Source organism: Ascaphus truei, chromosome 2 (assembly GCF_040206685.1).
Source record: "Ascaphus truei isolate aAscTru1 chromosome 2, aAscTru1.hap1, whole genome shotgun sequence".
Classification (NCBI taxonomy): domain Eukaryota; kingdom Metazoa; phylum Chordata; class Amphibia; order Anura; family Ascaphidae; genus Ascaphus; species Ascaphus truei.
Genome location: NC_134484.1, coordinates 303,807,316 through 303,826,522, shown reverse-complemented (window position 1 = coordinate 303,826,522; position 19,207 = coordinate 303,807,316). Strand labels below are relative to the sequence as shown.

Below are 19,207 nucleotides of genomic sequence, written 5' to 3'. Positions count from 1 at the left end.
GTACCACACTTTGCTCTGGGCTAACTGTGCAATTTATACTATATGAGTCCATAAGTAATCATTGCTGATATAATACTGATTTGGGACACACTAGTCTGTTCATGCTATACTAACAGCCCCTCACTACCTAACTGCTCCACGGACATTGGCGCTGATACAGTACAAATGATCAGTATCAATGCAGGAGGAAAACATCAATTAGAGCCTTATTGATTCCTGATCTTGATCTGAGCTGTTGACTTAGACAGCGCTAAGGGTGCATTACATTGCACCGTGATCCGGACCGAATATAGAATCATCTATAGGTAATCAGGGAGTTGTACATCTGTCCCCAGTATACCAGCCTTACAAGGCTTACTTATATATATTTTTATAGTTCAGTATTAGGACACTAGTCCATATACCTTCACAAGTTTTTGATCGAGAGCACTCTTACAGTGTTCACATATCGGTATGTGTGAGCTGGATTCTACAGTCAATTGCTACAGATTTTAAAATGTTTTAATATTGGTATGTGTGAGCTGGATTCTACTATCAATTTGCAAGATCCTAAAATGTAATTAACAATTTGGTGTGTCTGAGTTGATTAGGCAGACCCCTCCCTTAATTATTAGTCAATGTGGCTGTGTTTTAGAATACTTAAGGCAGGATACTTTGGCTGTGAGCCATATGGCTGTGTAACATCATAGTGTAACTTTTAAGTGTGTGGCAGAGTTAATCTTGGAGTTGAAATTGGAGGTGATAATTGAGGAAGATCTGAACTCTGAACAACAACTTTATAACTGTGAGAACTTTACTTTCTAAAAGCTGTGATTATTTGTACTCTTCCTATCCTCCAATAACTGGGAAGTCTCTCCTCCTGTATCTCACTATGCCCTCCCTATTTCTTTTTCTGTTTACTGTTTCCTCACTCCTTTGTGAGCATTTCTGTTCTCTACAACATCCCCACCCCCACTGCACCATTATTTATACACCTCTCTCCCAACAACTTCTTTACCCCTCAATAAAAAGAATCCACACAAATCCTCTATTCACACCCTCTATCTACTCCTTCCTGCTGCTGGGGATCTCCCCTAAGCCTGAAGCTAGACATACGCACCTGATCTAACCCACACCTCCCTGCCATCTCTTCCCCTGTAAATGGTGTTAACCTTTTAATTTAACACTGACTAACCTTAAAACTTGCCCCACAAATCAAGCATCCCAATAGCCTGCACTCATGGCTATTGTCCCACAGTCACTTATATCACCCATTGTGGCCAAGCACACCCATCTACAGCACTTATTCCCTCATCTGCTGTCTCTGTAAGTTTCTCCTCAACCCTCTTAGATTGCAAGCTCTTCTGGGCAGGGATTTCTTTTCCCATTGTCTGATTTTTGCTGCACTTATTGTATTTTTAAAATTCCCTGTACTGTATTCTTTGTGAAGCGCTGAGTACACTTTTGGCGCTATATAAATTAAGACATACAATACAATATCGATCTTAGTCACTTCACTATGTTGTTCTATTTTTAAAGCCCTTTATTTTATATTCATTTTGGACATTAAAATAATTTTAAATACCTCATTCACCACTTGTAGTGTTAGAGTGCTTGCAACTAGGCTTTCTGTTCTTGTGTTTGGCTATTTCAATCAATCACTCAAAAAATATTGTGTATTTATTATAGTCCCAGTTCCTAAGTACTATAACACATGTTTAATTTTTTTTTATTAGGCTGAAGCTAACCCTTTAATTATTTAAGCTCTTTTTTTTCTAATAATGGCTTAACCCTTATATAGAAAAACTACTGAGATTTATCAACTTTCTCCTTTAAAATCATGGCTGTTTGTTAAGAATACCATGGCTGTATAATGTTTATTAGTTTTGCTTTTATATAGCTCATGGACAAAGAATGTTATAGAGACATTGAAAAAATCAAGACAATCGGAAGTACTTACATGGGAGCTGTAGGACTTGTTCCAACAACTGGAACAAAGGTAACATTATAGATTTAGAACATAATAAATGTATTCATAATTTATTAACACATTTCTACTAGTATGCATGCTGGTACTACAGTATATGTAGAAAGTCTATCTATCTGTCTGTCTGTCTGTCTGTCTGTATAGAGATAATAATTACCAGAGGGATGTCCTGATAATAAGAGATAGCACACTGTAGGTCAAAACAAAGTCTGTATTGTAGACAAAAGAGGCACTGCAACCAACGTTTCAGTCACCGTAACGGGACCTTCCTCAGGGTCATGCAATGGTCAAATGCCTGTGTAACTCCTTATATACCATCACCCAGTGCAACATAGACAAAAAATTCATCCAATGAGCACGCACCTAATCATTAAAAACAGCCGACAACACATAGCTCATCAAGAAACACACCCACCTGAACAATAGAGATAACCAATCACACAGCACTGCGATGATAGACTGCTCACAGCCCCACAGGATGACGCATACCGCTCCCTGCGCCAGCGTGTACTACAAGCGTCCCGACAGCGCCATGGCAACGGTCGGGTAACTTACATGGTAAAATATAAGCACCAATATACGGTGTCTCAAAGGGGACAAAAATGTGCATTGCGCATCCATAACTCAGCATGCGCGGGTGTACGATCAATAGGGGGAGCACATGGGGAAAGGGGGAGTGCATCACCTGCTGACATTTCTGGGATTTTCTCTAATCTATCTGACACGGCGGGTTTTAGTGATGCTGAGATTGCCAAGATCCGGTTTACAGATTTTTTTTGAGTCAGTTGGTGGGGCTTGAGAAAGCTGTGGACATATATAATGATTTAATCAAATTAAAGAAGCGGGAGGTGGACTTCTATCTACACGGGGTCACGCTATCCCATTACCACAAGAAAAGGATGCTTCCCAGGGGTTTTAGGGTTAAAAACCCACCCACAATAGGTAGAAGTGAAATTGAGTTCTGCAAACGCAATCTTGAATAAATGTTCGTTTGACCTTATGATCCTTGTGATTAATCAATCTAGCAAGGAGATTGCTAAAATCAAGAGGGATATTGAGATAATCAATGATAAGCATGGGGACATTCTGACGAGGGACACCAGTAATAACTGGATAGACAAATTACAAACTACGGTGGATGCTTACCGTGATAACTTGATCAAGTTTAAAAAAGAAAAAATGCGACTTGTCACTAATGATTATAAAGAGCACAATGTATACCGCTGGTTGCTTGGGCTAGGAGAGGCTGCGGCAGGCAGAAGCGGACAGCGTAGTTTCCCTCCACGCTCCAAACTTGGCATGTCCAATAAGACGGGACATACCACCAGTGATACTGACCTATCAGATGCTCTAGATAGTGGCACAACAGAGTCTTTTTTAGGGTCCGGCAGTGACGACCACGCCAGACCACCGTTACATGGAACAAACCCCGGAGAACAATCAGGAGAGGGGGTCGCAGGTCGGCGGTATCCAGAAAGGGAGAGCAAGAAGTCTAGAGGAACCAAGACGCAACCAGTGAGACAGTGATTTATAACCTCTCTGGACATGCCCTGACTGCCGTGGAAACAAGTATACTGCAAAAGGGCTTATCCTTCGTGCCCACCAATTCGCAAGATGCATTCACGTGGTAAGTGGACTTACTCAAGCTACATAGGCACCTTAAACTCAAGGACTTCTTTAGTAAGTCTGAGGCTTCACCTGTGGTTGCCCATGTGTCTACGAACCCCTTTAAAGCGAAGAGTACGTTTGATCCTCAACCAAGTACAACATCTCAACATTTATGAAACTCCTGGGAAAAGAATCACGTGCCATTCTCAAAAATCAGAAGACAAGTTTCCATAATGTAACTTGTGATGAGCGCCTGGCCCTTAAAACATTAAGGAACAACAAGGACATCATAGTGAGGGCGGTTGATAAGGGAGGGGGCATCGTGGTGTTAAACTACTGTGACTACAGGCAAGAGATAGAAAGACAGCTTGCTGATGCTAGCCATTATAGATGTCTGACCGGTGATCCTACAAATATATATAAAAGAGAAATGGATGCCATTATTCTACTTGGTGTTACCAATGGCTGGATCTTCGAGGAAACCAATAGGTTTCTGACACAAAGTCATCCCAAGATGCCCGAAGGTACACAAGTCCTTGGTCTCGCCCCCTGGGAGACCTATTATCTCGGCTCGTGGGTCTTTGTGTCATCCGATTGCCCAATACAGACTTTTATTCTCCAACATCTCCAAAAATTTTCGGGGATTTTTTCCGAATGCCACGCACTTCACCGCGTTCATGCCGCATTCATGTTGCATTCATGCCGGCGTCACCCGCGGTTGATGTGTTTATTGATGTGTTTATTGATAATGGTTCGGATTTAATTGGTTGCAATTCTTCGCGTATCCGCCAGGTGGCAGATATTCATGAATTGTAATGCGCATGCACTTCAGTAATGTGTCGACTTGCAGGTGTTTAAAAAAATACCACAGTGGTCTATTGTAAATTGACCTTGGTACTGAAGAAGTTACAATAATGTATCAATTTAGGCTTTTCATATTAAAAACTAAATGCGCAGTGTCTGGTGTTCTATTGTCCTGAGAGTTCCGAGATGAGTGCACAGCTGCAGTCCGTGTACCAAAAACCCGATATAACGTACGCTTATTTAATATGGGCCGCGATTAATGCAACAGATGATAAGATGGTCAAATTTATCAGTATTTTATCGAAAACTATGACTTTTTTTTGACCAGATGCTCATGTGTGGAAGCGTGCAATAAGGAAAAAGTTATGTATCAATCTGTGTTTTTTTCGTATTGATCCCGGTGTTATTGGAGGGTATTGGTGTGTAGCACCAGATTTTTCCCTTACCTTTGATCATGGAGACTTCAAAAGGCGAAAGGTCATGTTAAAACCAACTAAGAAACGTCAGTCGCTGGCAAACAATGCGCCAGCGACAGCGCCAGCTTCCAATAACTGTCTGACCGTCAGTGAAAACCTGGGGACCGGCAACCCTTGCTGTCTGTCCCCGCCCGGATACCTGCAGCCTGAGCCGGATTTCGCGTACAGATTCCAGCAAGCTTGCATGTACCAAAGCGATTTCCAGCCTCATCAGCTGTCAACTACAGGTGTAGTAGTCCCGTTGTCACCTGTCAACTACGTGTATAATCGAGAGTATGGGACTGGCAGTTGCTCGGCGCTAGCTGATTGGCAAAGTCTATGGTGAGTAATGTTGCCGTATTTTATTCTGTTTTTGAAATATCAATATCAATGCACAGTCAAGCGATTCTCCTGTAAGCAATATCATTGGCTGAGCAGCTTCTACAGTAGATACTGAACATTTGGTGGAAAGCTAGGCGCATGCGCATTGGAACCTTCTTGAAACGCATATGCGTGTCATCACATCAACAGTAGGCGCATGCGCATGTGAACAGGAGACGCCCCCGAGAAAATTATTGGTGGGACTGACTGTGGGAACTTCTTTAGGGGACTGCCTGACCATTACAGTAAAACTTTTACTTTTGTTTTTCCTCAGAAAAGAAAACTTTATCATCTCATGCGGAAAACGGCACATGGAGGGATTTCGATGGATAATATTGCTTTGTATAACAATGCCTGCACATTGCTGAATCGGATTTAAAAAACCACGTACTGGAGTCTACAGTTTAGTGGCCGTTGTTATTGATTAGGATACAATACTGTAACTGAGAGCTTCATAGAAAACCTGAAACAGTATGCTGTTGTTTTCAGACCGTATACAATACTTTTTTATATATACTGTATAATAAACCCGAAAAATAAAAAGTATGTATTTATTCTACATGTATTCCAGTACATATGTGTATTCTACTACCCGTACAGCATGTATTGTTTTAATACTCTTGTGATGTACAGTACTGAACATGCCTACAGTATACAGTACAGAATGCCCGGACAGTACTGTATGTTCTAGAAACACTGTATTTTGTTACAGTATCAATGTAGACCATTGTACAATTTAAAATAAATCAACATTTTCTTTTATTGGTGGAGTAAGTACAAAAAGTGTACAACAATTCAAAACATTTACAGGTGTATGGTGTACTGGTAGTAAAAACATTTATGTACAGAAAGTCAAAACATTTACAGCACAACAGTATGGTGTTCGTAAAAAAACATTTCTTTATTAATACAAGTTAAAACACGCAACATCTCTTTTATTAAAGTACAGAAAGTCAAAACATTTACAGTAGGATGGTGTACAGTAAGTCAGGCCTGCACAACTCCAGTCCTCGTGGGCCGCAAACAGGCCCGGTTTTCAAAACCGGGCCTGTTTGTGGCCCTCGAGGACTGGAGTTGTGCAGGTCTTGTGTAAGTAAAAACATTTCTTTATTAATAAAATTTAACACAGGCAACATCTCCTTTATTAAAGTACAGAAAGTCAAAACATTTACAGCACAACAGTATGGTGTTAGTAAAAAACATTTCTTTATTAATACAAGTCAAAACAAGCAACAAGTCAAAAAATAAACCACATTTGAACAGTCACGCAAATTCGATCCCCACCAGATTGTCCTTCCAGGGCCTATGCCTTCTATGACGCAAAATGCCATTAATGGAGTCTCTCACGATTTTCATTACAGGATCTGTAATTGAAAAATAGCGCCGCAATTCCTCCACAATAGTCCTTCTTAAATTTTCAGGAAGCGCACTTTTTTCGCGATTTCCTTCGTAGTTTACATTCTTGGCCCACCCGCAGTACACCAAGTAGGACACGTACGTGGTGCTTGAAAATTAACATGGCATACTTTTGGGGTAAATTAAAACAACAAAAAAACCTCAGCGCTAACCTCCACAGGAGAAACCCAAAGAAAAAGGTTAAATATTACCAGTAGATGGTGGTGAATACCCCTAGGCAATTGATTAAAAAACCTAGGTTGACATCCGGTATGGCGCCAGAGCAGTGAGGCACGATCCTAGTTAGCTCCGTTGGCTCCTGAGGAGAAGTGCAAAGTAACTGCTAGAAAAATCGGAAAATTACCCACAACAAAATACCACCAGAGAAGAGGCACATCTGGACTTCAATATATGGAGAAATATTTATCCAAATCAAAAGAGATGACCTCAAAATCCCAAAAGACAGACAAGAGGGACAAGAAGAAAGAAAATCATAAAATGGCCGACAGCAACGAGGGTCAGGGACCTGATCCAAGTGAGAAGGACTGTGACGCCACAAATCCCCAGAGTCAACTTCTAAACATAGATTACAACACAATAGCCAAAACTGTTGTGAAAGAACTTTCACCTAAATTGGAGGCAAACTCAGCGGAGATTAAACAAGGCATTAAAGATCTCAGAAGTGATCTCGCATTACACGCCGGCAGAGTGGAGGAGGTAGAGAACAGGGTGAGAGCTACGGAAGATACCCTGCGCTCTCTGACAAAAAACCTGGAAGAGCTGCAGAAAAAAAACAAAATACTTGAAGAAAAAATAGATGATCTCGAAAATCGCTCCAGGAGAAACAATTTACGGATCATCGGAGTCCCTGAATCACTCAGACAAAGTGATCTCCTCCACTTCTGTGAAAAATGGCTGCCGGACAAGCTCAAGATCACAAGCAAAGACCACAGCCTAAAAGTCGAGTACACAGAATGGGCCAAATAAAGGAGGGCCAAAACCCCAAACCAAGACCCATAATTGCAAAGTTCCTAAATTATAATTCGGTTTTTGGGGGTGCTTAAAGACAATTATATGACCCAAATTATTGAGGAACCAACCAGGAGCAGGGCAGTTCTGGATTTGGTCATATCAAACAATGTAGAAGTAATAACAAATATTCAAGTCCTGGAACATTTGGGTAACAGTGATCATAACATGGTCTCATTTGAAATAAATGATCAAAAAACAGATTACTTGGGTTCAACAAAGACTTTAAACTTTAGAAAGGCAGATTTTAATAAACTGAGGTCTAATCTAGTAGTAATACAATGGGATGATGTTTTTGCAGGGAAAAATGTAGAAGATAAATGGGCGGTCTTTAAAACATTGTTAGAAAAGCATACTTATCAGTGTATACCCTTGGGTAATAAGTATAAAAGAAATAAGTCAAAACCAATGTGGCTAAATAAACAGGTAGGGGAGGAAATGGACAAGAAGAGGAAGGCGTTTAGATTCTTTAAGTCAGAAGGGACGGAGACATCGTATCAGAATTATAAGGAATGTAACAAAAATTGCAAAAGGGCAATCAAATTCGCAAAAATGGATAATGAAAAAAGGATTGCAATAGAAAGTAAGGTCAACCCAAAAAAGTTCTTTAAGTACCTTAATAACAAAAAAAAGAGAAAAGAAAATATAGGACCCTTTCAGTGTGAGATGGGTAGTCAGATTATTGGAGATAAGGAAAAAGATGAGGTATTAAACAAATTCTTTGCCTCTGTGTTTACCAGGGAAGAATCAAGTTCAATAGTAGTGTCGCAGGAGGAAGCCACAACCTCCATATTAATGAACAATTGGTTAACTGAGGAAGAAGCTCATAAGCGACTTGAAAAAATTAAAGTAAATAAGGCACCTGGCCCCGATGGCATACATCCAAGAGCTCTCAAGGAGTTAAGCTCAGTAATAGCAAAACCATTATATTTAATATTCAAGGACTCCATTTCCACAGGCTCAGTACCACAAGATTGGCGTAAAGCAGATGTGGTGCCTATATTTAAAAAAGGAGCTAGATCACAACCGGGAAATTACAGACCTGTAAGCCTGACTTCAATAGTAGGAAAACTACTTGAAGCTTTAATACGGGATAATATTCAGGAATACCTAATGGAAAACAAAATTATTAGTAATAGTCAGCATGGATTTATGAAGGATAGATCTTGCCAAACTAACCTTATTTGTTTCTTTGAGGAGGTAAGTAGGAATTTAGACCAGGGTAATGCAGTTGATGTGGTCTACTTAGATTTTGCAAAGGCTTTTGATACGGTTTCACACAAGAGGTTGGTGAGCAAAATAAAGAAAATTGGACTCAGTAATAATATATGCACCTGGATTGAAAACTGGTTAAAGGACAGACAACAGAGGGTTGTCATAAATGGAACTTTTTCAGGTTGGGCTAAAGTCGTGAGTGGAGTACCTCAGGGGTCGGTACTGGGACCCCTGCTTTTTAACTTGTTTATTAATGACCATGAGGTTGGCATCGAGAGCAAAGTCTCCATCTTTGCTGATGATACTAAATTGTGTAAGGTAATAGAATCAGAGCAGGATGTGATTTCTCTTCAGAAGGACTTGGAGAGACTGGAAACGTGGGCAGGTAAATGGCAGATGAGGTTTAATACAGATAAATGTAAGGTTATGCATTTGGGATGCAAGAATAAAAAGGCGACTTACAAATTAAATGGAGATATATTGGGGGAATCCTTGATGGAGAAGGATTTAGGAGTGCTTGTAGACAGCAGGCTTAGCAATAGTGCCCAATGTTATGAGGAGAGGCTAGCTAAATTAGATTTATTTACATTAGAAAAGAGGCATCTAAGAGGTGATATGATAACTATATACAAATATATTCAGGGACAATACATGGAGCTTTCAAAAAACTATTCATCCCACGGGCAGTACAAAGGACTCGGGGCCATCCCTTAAGGTTGGAGGAAAGGAAATTTCACCAGCAACAAAGGAAAAGGTTCTTTACAGTAAAGGCAGTAAAAATGTGAAATTCATTACCCATGGAGACTGTGATGGCAGATACAATAGATTTGTTCAAAAAAAGTTGGACATCTTTTTAGATGGGAAAGGTATACAGGGATATACCAAATAAGTATACATGGGAAGGATGTTATCCAGAGAATAATCTGATTGCCAATTCTTGGAGTCAGGAAGGAATTAATTTTTCCCCTTAATGGGGTTTTTTGTTTGCCTTCCTCTGGATCAATAAGTAAGTATAGATATAGAATAAAGTATCTGTTGTCTAAATTTAGCATAGGTTGAACTTGATGGACCTACGTCTTTTTTCAACGTCATCTACTATGTAACTATGTAACTATATAATGATAAATTAAATGTCATCAGAGCTTTCAAAGACCTACAACAACTAGAATATGAAGGGAAACGGATGATGATATTCCAGGACTTTTCTATGCTAGTCTCCCAGAAAAAAAAAGGAGTTCGGGAGAGTATGCACCACTCTATTCAACCAAAAAAGAAAATTAGCCACTCTAAAGATTTTCACTGAAGAGGGTGTGGAATTCTTCACTTCCCTCCAGAGGGCTGAGCAGTTCGTGGGGGTCCCAGCGGAAGATCAGAACGATCAGCGTGGCAGCGACAGATGAGACTCCCTTCCACCATCTCCTTACTCCTGTCCTCCCCCTCCCCCCCACCATGCCCTCCCCCCGAACCGGTGACCGATACCTCCATCTAGGTGCCCGGAGAACTGCTGGAGTGAGACCTCATCTGGATGTGTGACGGGGGTGAGTAGAATCCTGGCCCCGATGAGAAGGCTGCCCTCTTCTGACCCGAGATACTCCCCGGCTCCGGCGACTGGCGATCCTCCGGCAAAGACACGTCCTGTGCCTGGCGGGCTGCCTGAGCATCGTGTGGGCCGCAGGAGGGACTTGCTCCTCCCCCCACCACCACCACTCACTTACTCGTCTGGTGATCCGGAGATTTGGGACATTGGAGGATCGGGTTGCAACGATGTGGGCCCTGCCTCCTCCTTCCCCCCTGCGGACGAGAGAGCCCGAAATGTCAGGTACTTGGTGGGGTCGGGGGAGCGCGATGGTCTGTGGGTCCTCCAGTTGGCCTTCGTTGCCCCCCGGGACCGTCCCCGACCCTCCTGCTTCCGCCCTGGTGCCCTCGTGGGCTTGCCGCTCTGCCGTCCCCTTGCCGGTACTGATGCTGGTGCACCGCTAGGACGGAGGCAAACTCGGGCCATTGGAGGGTTGTGGGAGGTGAGTGGGAGACAAGCTGCTACATGTACCAGCCCATACAGGGCAAAGAACCATCTGCCACCTGATTGCACACTTCCACCCTCCGAGACTGTGCATTTCCCGACCTCCATCCCCCCTGAAATCCATAATCCCCATTCTACCCCCCCACCAACACCCTCTCCCCATCCACCCCCCCCTCCCCACCCATCCACACCCCCCCCACACCCATCCACATATACCACCCCATCCACTCACACCCACCCCCCATCCACCCACACACCCCCATCCACTCACCCCCCCCATCCACTCACCCACCATCAACTCACCCCCCCATCCACAACCCCCCGCATCAACTCACCACCCCATCTACTCACCCCCCATCCACTCACCCCCCCATCCACTCACCCCCCATCCACTCACACACCCATCCACTCACACACCCATCCACTCACACCCTCCCCATCCACTCACCCCCCCCATCCACTCACCCTCCATACACTCACCCCCCCCATCCACTCACCCCCCCCCATCCACTCACCCCCCCCCATCCACTCACCCCCCCCCATCCACTCACCCCCCCCCCCATCCACTCACCCCCCCCATCCACTCACCCCCCCATCCACTCACCCCCCCAAGGTGCAAAGGGAGCAAAAGGAAACTTGTACCGGTGTTAACCTCACCCTACCTACTCCCCACCCACTCCCCACCACTACCCACCCAAACCCCCTCCTCACCACTACCCCCTCCCCACCACCTCCACCCCCGCCTCTAGCCCCCCACCGCCCCCCCCCCCAGTCAACCCCTCACCCCTCTAACAAACCAGGGATGTGGTGGCTCGAATAGATGCAAACAATTGTGATGGAAATGTACCAAAGTTATTGCAAACATTACAGTGATACAGATACAAGGTTAAATGCTAAAGATGCAAAGAGAGCAAAAGGAAACTTTTTACCTGTGTGTACCCTCATACCCCCCCCACCCATCCTAATAATATATACACTACCGACACACTTTATTGAAGTGTGGTCGGTACCGCAAGCCGGGAAATCTCCCGGCTTGCTAGTGGCCGCCCCTCGGCGTGCCGCGCGTCATAGACGCGCGGTCACGCGTCATCGGGAGCGTGCGCCCCCTGCACGCGTGTCCAGGGGCTCCCCGAGGGAGCCCTGGTGTCCCGCGATCGCGGGACAGCGGCAGGGGGTTCCGGGGGACCCGGCGGACCCGGCAGCGGTAGGGAGAGCGCCCCGATCGGAGGGCGCTCTTCCGCTGCTTCGGCGTGCGCCCGTCACACTCGGGCGCGCGCCAGGCTACTGCTGCGGCACAGAACGGGCAAATGCTCGAATAAACTGTGCCGCAGCAGTACATCACAGTCATATTATTCTGAATAGACGAAAAAAGAAACTGTGAAGATAACGTACCAAAGCTATTGTAACCACTACATTGTTATAGAGGTTAAATGCAAAAGATGCTAAGGGAACAAAAGGAAACTTTTACCTGTGTCAACCCCTGCACCCCCCCCCCCCCACCTACCTCATTCCCTCCTTCCCTCCACCCCCCAAAATCACATATATATCACGGTTAAATCCTTCCAAATAAACCACAAAAAAACGCAAAGGAAATTTACCAACGGTATTGTAACCACTATACTGGTATAGATGTAAGGTTTAAAGCAAATGATGGGAGAAAAAAAAAATGCAAATGCAAAATGATATCTGCGCTACACCTAGCTCCCCCCCTCGCTCCTCTCCCTCGCTCCCCCCCACTCTCTCCCCCGCCCCCCACTCTCTCCCCCCTGCCCCTCCCCCCCACTATCTCCCCCCTGCCCCTCCCCCCACTCTCTCCCCCCCACTCTCTCCCCCTGCCCTTCCCCCCCACTCTCTCCCCCCCACTCTCTCCCCCTGCCCCCCCCCCCACTTTCTCCCCCCGCCCCTCCCCCCCACTCTCTCCCCCCCACTCTCTCCCCCTGCCCTTCCCCCCCCACTCTCTCCCCCTGCCCTCCCCCCCACTCTCTCCCCCTGCCCTCCCCCCCACTCTCTAACCCTGCCCTCCCCCCCCACTCTCTAACCCTGCCCTCCCCCCCCACTCTCTCCCCCCGCCCCTCCCCCCCACTCTCTCCCCCTGCCCCTCCCCCCCACTCTCTCCCCCCGCCCCTCCCCCCCACTATCTCCCCCCGCCCCTCCCCCCCACTATCTCCCCCCGCCCCTCCCCCCCACTATCTCCCCCGCCCCTCCCCCCACTCTCTCCCCCCGCGAAGAAACCCCAAGCAGACTCTAACACTTCAAAATGGGTCCAAAAAAAAACACTTTTGTCTAGCTCAATAGTATTAGAGGTAATTAAGTCTCCTAAGGAGCACGGTAGCGCGAATAAGAATAAGAGGCCACACAAGAGGAAGGAATGCAGCCATCCTCTCTGGATAAAAGTGAAGTACAATACACGATAAAGTTGATAAAGTTTAGAAATGTTAATGTTAAGTTTCAAGTTAAGGATCTCTCTTCTAATATGGGGAATTCTACATTACCCAAAAATAACAGGGAAAACCTAAACCCGAAAATCAGGAATAAAAATAAATGGGGTGAAATCAACAGGAGGAATAAAAAGGTAATACTTGAGATAACAAAAGCAACAATACATAAATGCCAGTAAAAATAGCTTCTTGGAATGTAAAGGGCCTAAACAACGTATTGTGAACTAAGTGATATAAGGCGCAAACAACTATAAACAATAAAAATAGTGAATATAAAGTAAAAAGTGATGTGTGATAAAAATATTCCAACCACCCAGCTCAAACCTCACTGGTGGGACCTGTTTCACGGGTTCCAAAGATTTAAGCAATTTTCTCAAACATCCAGGGGGAGCATATGGGGAAAGAGAACAACAAGGTACACAAATATAAGTGCAGACGTTAACAAAATGTAGATAGATTGTGTCTTGGCTCGTATAGATGTACTACTCACAAGAGTTCAGAGTTAATCAAGCAGTTGGCAAATAGGGTTGCCACCCATGTGGATGGCTTAGATCTGGACCCCTCTTGTTAGAGATACTCCGTCAGCAAGGTGATGTATGCAAAATATAGAGAGAACTACATAGTGCGATCAAAAAGGTACAACTTTATATTTAAAAACGGGTCTGTAAAATGCGCACTTACAATGTGCCAGTAAAAATCAAGCATATATCTCACAAATGGAGAAAGTAGAAGCTCCCCGAACTGCTCACCGCCTCCCTCGGGTGTCTGGCTTTCTTCCACGGATCTGTATGCTGTTTCAGAGCCTCCCTCAAAGCGCCCGTCCAAGAAGATGACATCACGGCTGCAGAGTTGGTCAGCTACGGGTACGAGATAGAATAATTCCGAGTTCCCTGATAGATGATACACAGATAACTGTACCCCATTAAATAACCTACTCCATAAGGAGCTCTAAGTAGTTTCACACTATTTAAGTATGACTAATAGAGTTTACCCATCTACATTTATCCCGATACATTCTATCCCCTTACTGTTGCGTATTTATGATCGCATATGAAACAATATACATCACTTAATATTGCACTAGCAGACAAAACACATATACCATACTAAAAAATTAATTATCCAATGACATTTCATAATGCCCAAGTTGGGTTGTTTTGTAAATATGTATGCACCTATAATATTATGAGATCATTATTTGTAAATATGTATGCACCTTTAAAGTTACGAGATCATTATGTTTGCTCTATGTTTCTTTATCGCATTGTCAGTGGCACTTATTAATCAATGTATGCTAAGCATTTCCATGTATGTCACGTAATTTCCAACTTCACACCCACAATGATAGTCTTAGATCAGATTGTTTAACTGTTTTATTGCCTAATGAACTAGATTAGCTTGTCTAATGGGTATATAAGAATCAACTGTACCCAATTCTATACACTCCTGACGAAGCCGACAACAGCTACAGCAAGCTGGGCGAAACGCGTTGAGTGGACCAATTTTGGGCTCAGACGCGACCCGTAGCTGACCAACTCTGCAGCCGTGACGTCATCTTCTTGGACGGGCGCTTTGAGGGCGGCTCTGAACCGGCATACAGATCCGTGGAAGAAAGCCAGACACCCGAGGGAGGCGGTGAGCAGTTCGGGGAGCTTCTACTTTCTCCATTTGTGAGATATATGCTTGATTTTTACTGGCACATTGTAAGTGCGCATTTTACAGACCCGTTTTTAAATATAAAGTTGTACCTTTTTGATCGCACTTTGTAGTTCTCTCTCTATTTTGCATACATCACCTTGCTGACGGAGTATCTCTAACAAGGGGGGTCCAGATCTAAGCCATCCACATGGGTGGCAACCCTATTTGCCAACTGCTTGATTAACTCTGAACTCTTGTGAGTAGTACATCTATACGAGCCAAGACACAATCTATCTACATTTTGTTAACGTCTGCACTTATATTTGTGTACCTTGTTGTTCTCTTTCCCCATATGCTCCCCCTAGATGTTTGAGAAAAGGGCCTAAACAACCCCATCAAGCGTAAAAAAGTGCTAAACTATTTGAAAAAAAAGAGAGTAGATATTGCATTCTTACAAGAAACGCACTTAGACACCAAGGAATCTACAAAACTACAAAGGGACTGGGTGGGACAAGTGTGTATTTTCCCCGGCGATTCATAAGAAAGCAGGGGTCGCCATTTTAATAAAAAAAAATATTCCAGTGGAGATCATTTCGACAGAGTGAGACGCAACAGGTAGGCTGATAATAGTAAAAATTAAAACGGCCGAGAAAGAGTATGTCCTACTGTAGGTAATATCTACGGCCCCAATGACCATAATCCAATATTTTTCCAAGACCTGACACAAAGAATTCTAAAATATAAATGTACTAATTTTATACAGGGAGGTGACTGGAACGCGGTACAAGACGTATTTATGGACAAATCTGGTTACAAGAAGGGTGCTCCACCCTCAAATATACAAACAAAAAACTTGACACAAATAAAAGACGCCCTAGGCCTAGTTGATGCATGGAGGACCTTTAACCCTACAGAAAAAGAATACTCCTTCTATTCTAGTGTTCACGCGACCTTTTCAAGAATTGATAGCTTTCTAACTAGCGAAGGGCTACTAAACAAGATATCAAAAGTGGATATTGGAGAAATTGTAATCTCGGATCATGCTCCCATCTTTATAGAAATTGAAATGAATATAGATATGAGAAGCCCAAACATTTGGAGATTCCCAAACTATCTAGTAAAAAGTGAAAAATTCAGAGAATTCCTGCGAAATAAGTGGAAAGAGTTTGAAATTGATAATGAAGCCCACAAGACCGATGCAACATTGTTTTGGGAAACCTCAAAAGCAGTCATGAGGGGCCAAATTATCTCATACGTCAGCAGGTTCAAGAGGGAAGCCAACAAAGGCTTTAATCTGGCAAGTAAGGAGCAAGGCAAGCTTATAAATTGATTAAAACGAAAGACTCCCAAAGTAATAGAGAGAATTACTGGCAGAAGAAAGCGGCATGTGAAATCTGGTTAGAAAAACAAGAAATTAGGAAAAACACAGCCAGAGAGACCACATTCTTTAACCACGGGAACAAATCAGGTAGACTCTTGTGGAACCTCATGAGAGGGTATAATAACATAAAACCTATTGCGAAAATAAAAGATTTAAAGGGAGCAATAACTACAGAACCAGAAAATATAAGCTTTATTTTAAAAAAATACTATGAAAAACTATACGAAAAGGGATCTATCAATATAACTAATAAATAGGTTCTTTGAAAAACTTAAAATCCCGAAAATCAATGCATACCAACTAGCGAACATCAACGCCCCTATAACACCCAAAGAACTTGCAGACACTATAGGTAATTTGAAGACTTTTAAGGCCCCAGGGCCGGACGGTCTGTCAGGGGAGTTCTACAAAATACTCAAGGAAGAAATAAACACTCCACTGAAAACTACATTCCAGATACTCCTAGAAGGGAAAGACGCCTCACCTTCAAGTGAAATGGCCCATATAAAAAATTATTCATAAACCCGGGAAAGACCCCCTTCTGCCAGAGTCATATAGGCCAATCTCCCTGATAAACCAAGATATTAAGATCTTTACAAAAATAATAGCAGATAGACTGGCAAAAATACTTCCATCTATCATACACCCAGACCAATCGGGATTTATAAAGGGAAGAGCAGGAGTTAAAAATATTAGAAAGGTCATTTCAGCTATCCTCTGGGCACAGAAACACAAGATAAAAAATGCGGCCGTGGTTGCTATAGAAGCCGAAAAGGCGTTTGACAACATACTTTGAGACCACGTCCATTTTATGTTGGATAAGTTCGGTTTTAGTGGGAACATCACCTCCGTGTTGAATACCCTATATAACAAACCAAAAGCCAATATTATAGCGGCTGGCTGTATATCAGAACCCTTCTCGCTCCACAGAGGGACAAGACAAGGATCCCCACTATCCCCGTTGTTGTTTAACTTAGCAATAGAACCGCTGGGACACTACTTGAGACAGATGACTGAAGTTGAGGGCATAAGGATGGGCAAAATAGACCTGAGATTAGCGATGTTTGCTGATGACATCTTACTGTTCCTGGCAAACCCAGAGAGATCGGTAGAGAAAATACTTGAGGCCATATCAATCTTCGGGTCAATTGTGGGCTTCAAAATCAATGTCTCCAAAACTGAACTTTTATTCATAAACAAGCCAACGGGAACCAGTGACACAGCTAAGCTACCGATTAAGATAACAACAGCCCCAATAAAATACTTAGGGATAAAATTAGAAGCAGATCTGACAAAATTATACGAAAACAACATTAAACCGGTAATTAAAAAGATCCTAGAAGAGCTAAGGTCATGGATGACCTTCCGACTGTCCCTCTTCGGAAGGATATGTGTTATCGAAATGATATCTTTCGCAAGATTACTGTACCCACTACAGACACTGCCCCTCTTACTTAAACACAAAGACGTCAAACAATTAAACAAGGGGATAAATAAATATATATGGAATGGGAAGAGAACAAGAATAGCCCTAAACAAATTACAGATGACAAAGGAAATGGGAGGAACAAATATCCCAAATATTAGAGATTATAACTTGGCGTGCCTTCTGAGACACGTAGGAGACTGGATATTGGACAAAGAGTTTTATTCCTCTCCAGAAATTGAGAAACAATTTTCTGACCAATATTCACTACCCGAGATTCTCCATACAGAGTGGAACAAATTACCCCAGGAACTCAGGTCAAATGTACTAATCAGAGACACAGTTATGACATGGAGAGCAACAAGGAAAAAGTTCAACTTATCTTACTCGTCCTCTAGATTTCTACCTATCCTAGGAAACCATAGATTCCCCCCAGGGAAAGACAACAAAAATTCTATATATGGGATAAAAAAGGGATTAAATGCCTCGGCCACACTATTAGTGAGGAGAAACAGGACTTTATGTCTTACCAGGAAGTGGCAACTAAATACGATCTCCCTGAGAACCAAATATACTCATACATTCAACTGTTAAATTATGGCAGAAGCCTCCACGATTATAAAAGACATATTTTGAAACACAACACCTTTGACAGCTACTTTATGAAAGATAGGACCCCCAAACACTCCTTAGCAGAAATGTTTAAATTAACCAGAGACAAGGAAATGGAGAAAAATAATAGCAAAAATGTAAAAGCCTGGCAACAAGATTTCAAGGAAGTGCAGACAATGGAAGATCTGGTGGTGGGATACACTAGAACTCTTAAAATAATAGTCTCTGAAAGCTGGAGAGAGATGCAATTCAAAATCATGCATAGAGCTTATATCCCTTTCATGAGACAGGTGAAAAATGTAGACGCGGAAACCACAAAATGCCCCAAATGTAGACAAAAAAGGGCTAACCTTAAACACTGCTTCTGGGAATGCAAGAAGATCTCGATGTTTTGGGATCAAATATTAAAATTTATCATGACAGTGACAAAGGTGGAATGGGAAAAACACCCGCTACCCATGTTATTCGCTAATACGGAACCATGGCAAATTAGGATTAATAGGAATAACAAAGCACTCCTTCCAACAGAGATGATCCTCCTAACTGATAAGGAAGGCGATCATGATGAAATGGCTGGAACCAGAAGCCCTAAGTATGGAATTAATTAAATCCCTACTAATCAAGCTCATTACTATAGACAAAATTAATAAAAAACAGAGAGGAAATAATCCAGGGACTAACTTCCGAAACAAATGGGACCTAATCATAACATCCTTCCCAATAAAGAACCAGAATAAATTCCTTGAGAAACAAGAGGAAGAAGAACACCTCCAATAATAGACCTCCCCCCAACCCCAAAGAAAGAAAGAAAACAACTTCATTAAAACCCATAAACTAAA

The 19,207-nt window shown here is 43.0% G+C and overlaps 1 protein-coding gene across 7 annotated transcripts in view; it reads left to right on the top strand.

Moving 5' to 3' along the window:
* ADCY1 (adenylate cyclase 1) overlaps positions 1–19,207 on the top strand; it is a 747,796-nt gene that overhangs the window by 647,923 nt on the left and 80,666 nt on the right. For 5 of the 7 annotated variants that reach the window (XM_075586430.1, XM_075586431.1, XM_075586432.1 and 2 more), the window contains one exon: positions 1,880–1,978. In XM_075586430.1, the coding sequence (XP_075442545.1) occupies positions 1,880–1,978 (99 nt within the window). Of the gene's footprint in view, positions 1–1,879; positions 1,979–3,347; positions 4,051–5,488; positions 5,774–19,207 lie in introns of those variants that run through there. The other 2 variants (XM_075586434.1, XM_075586433.1) reach the window with 2 other exon arrangements.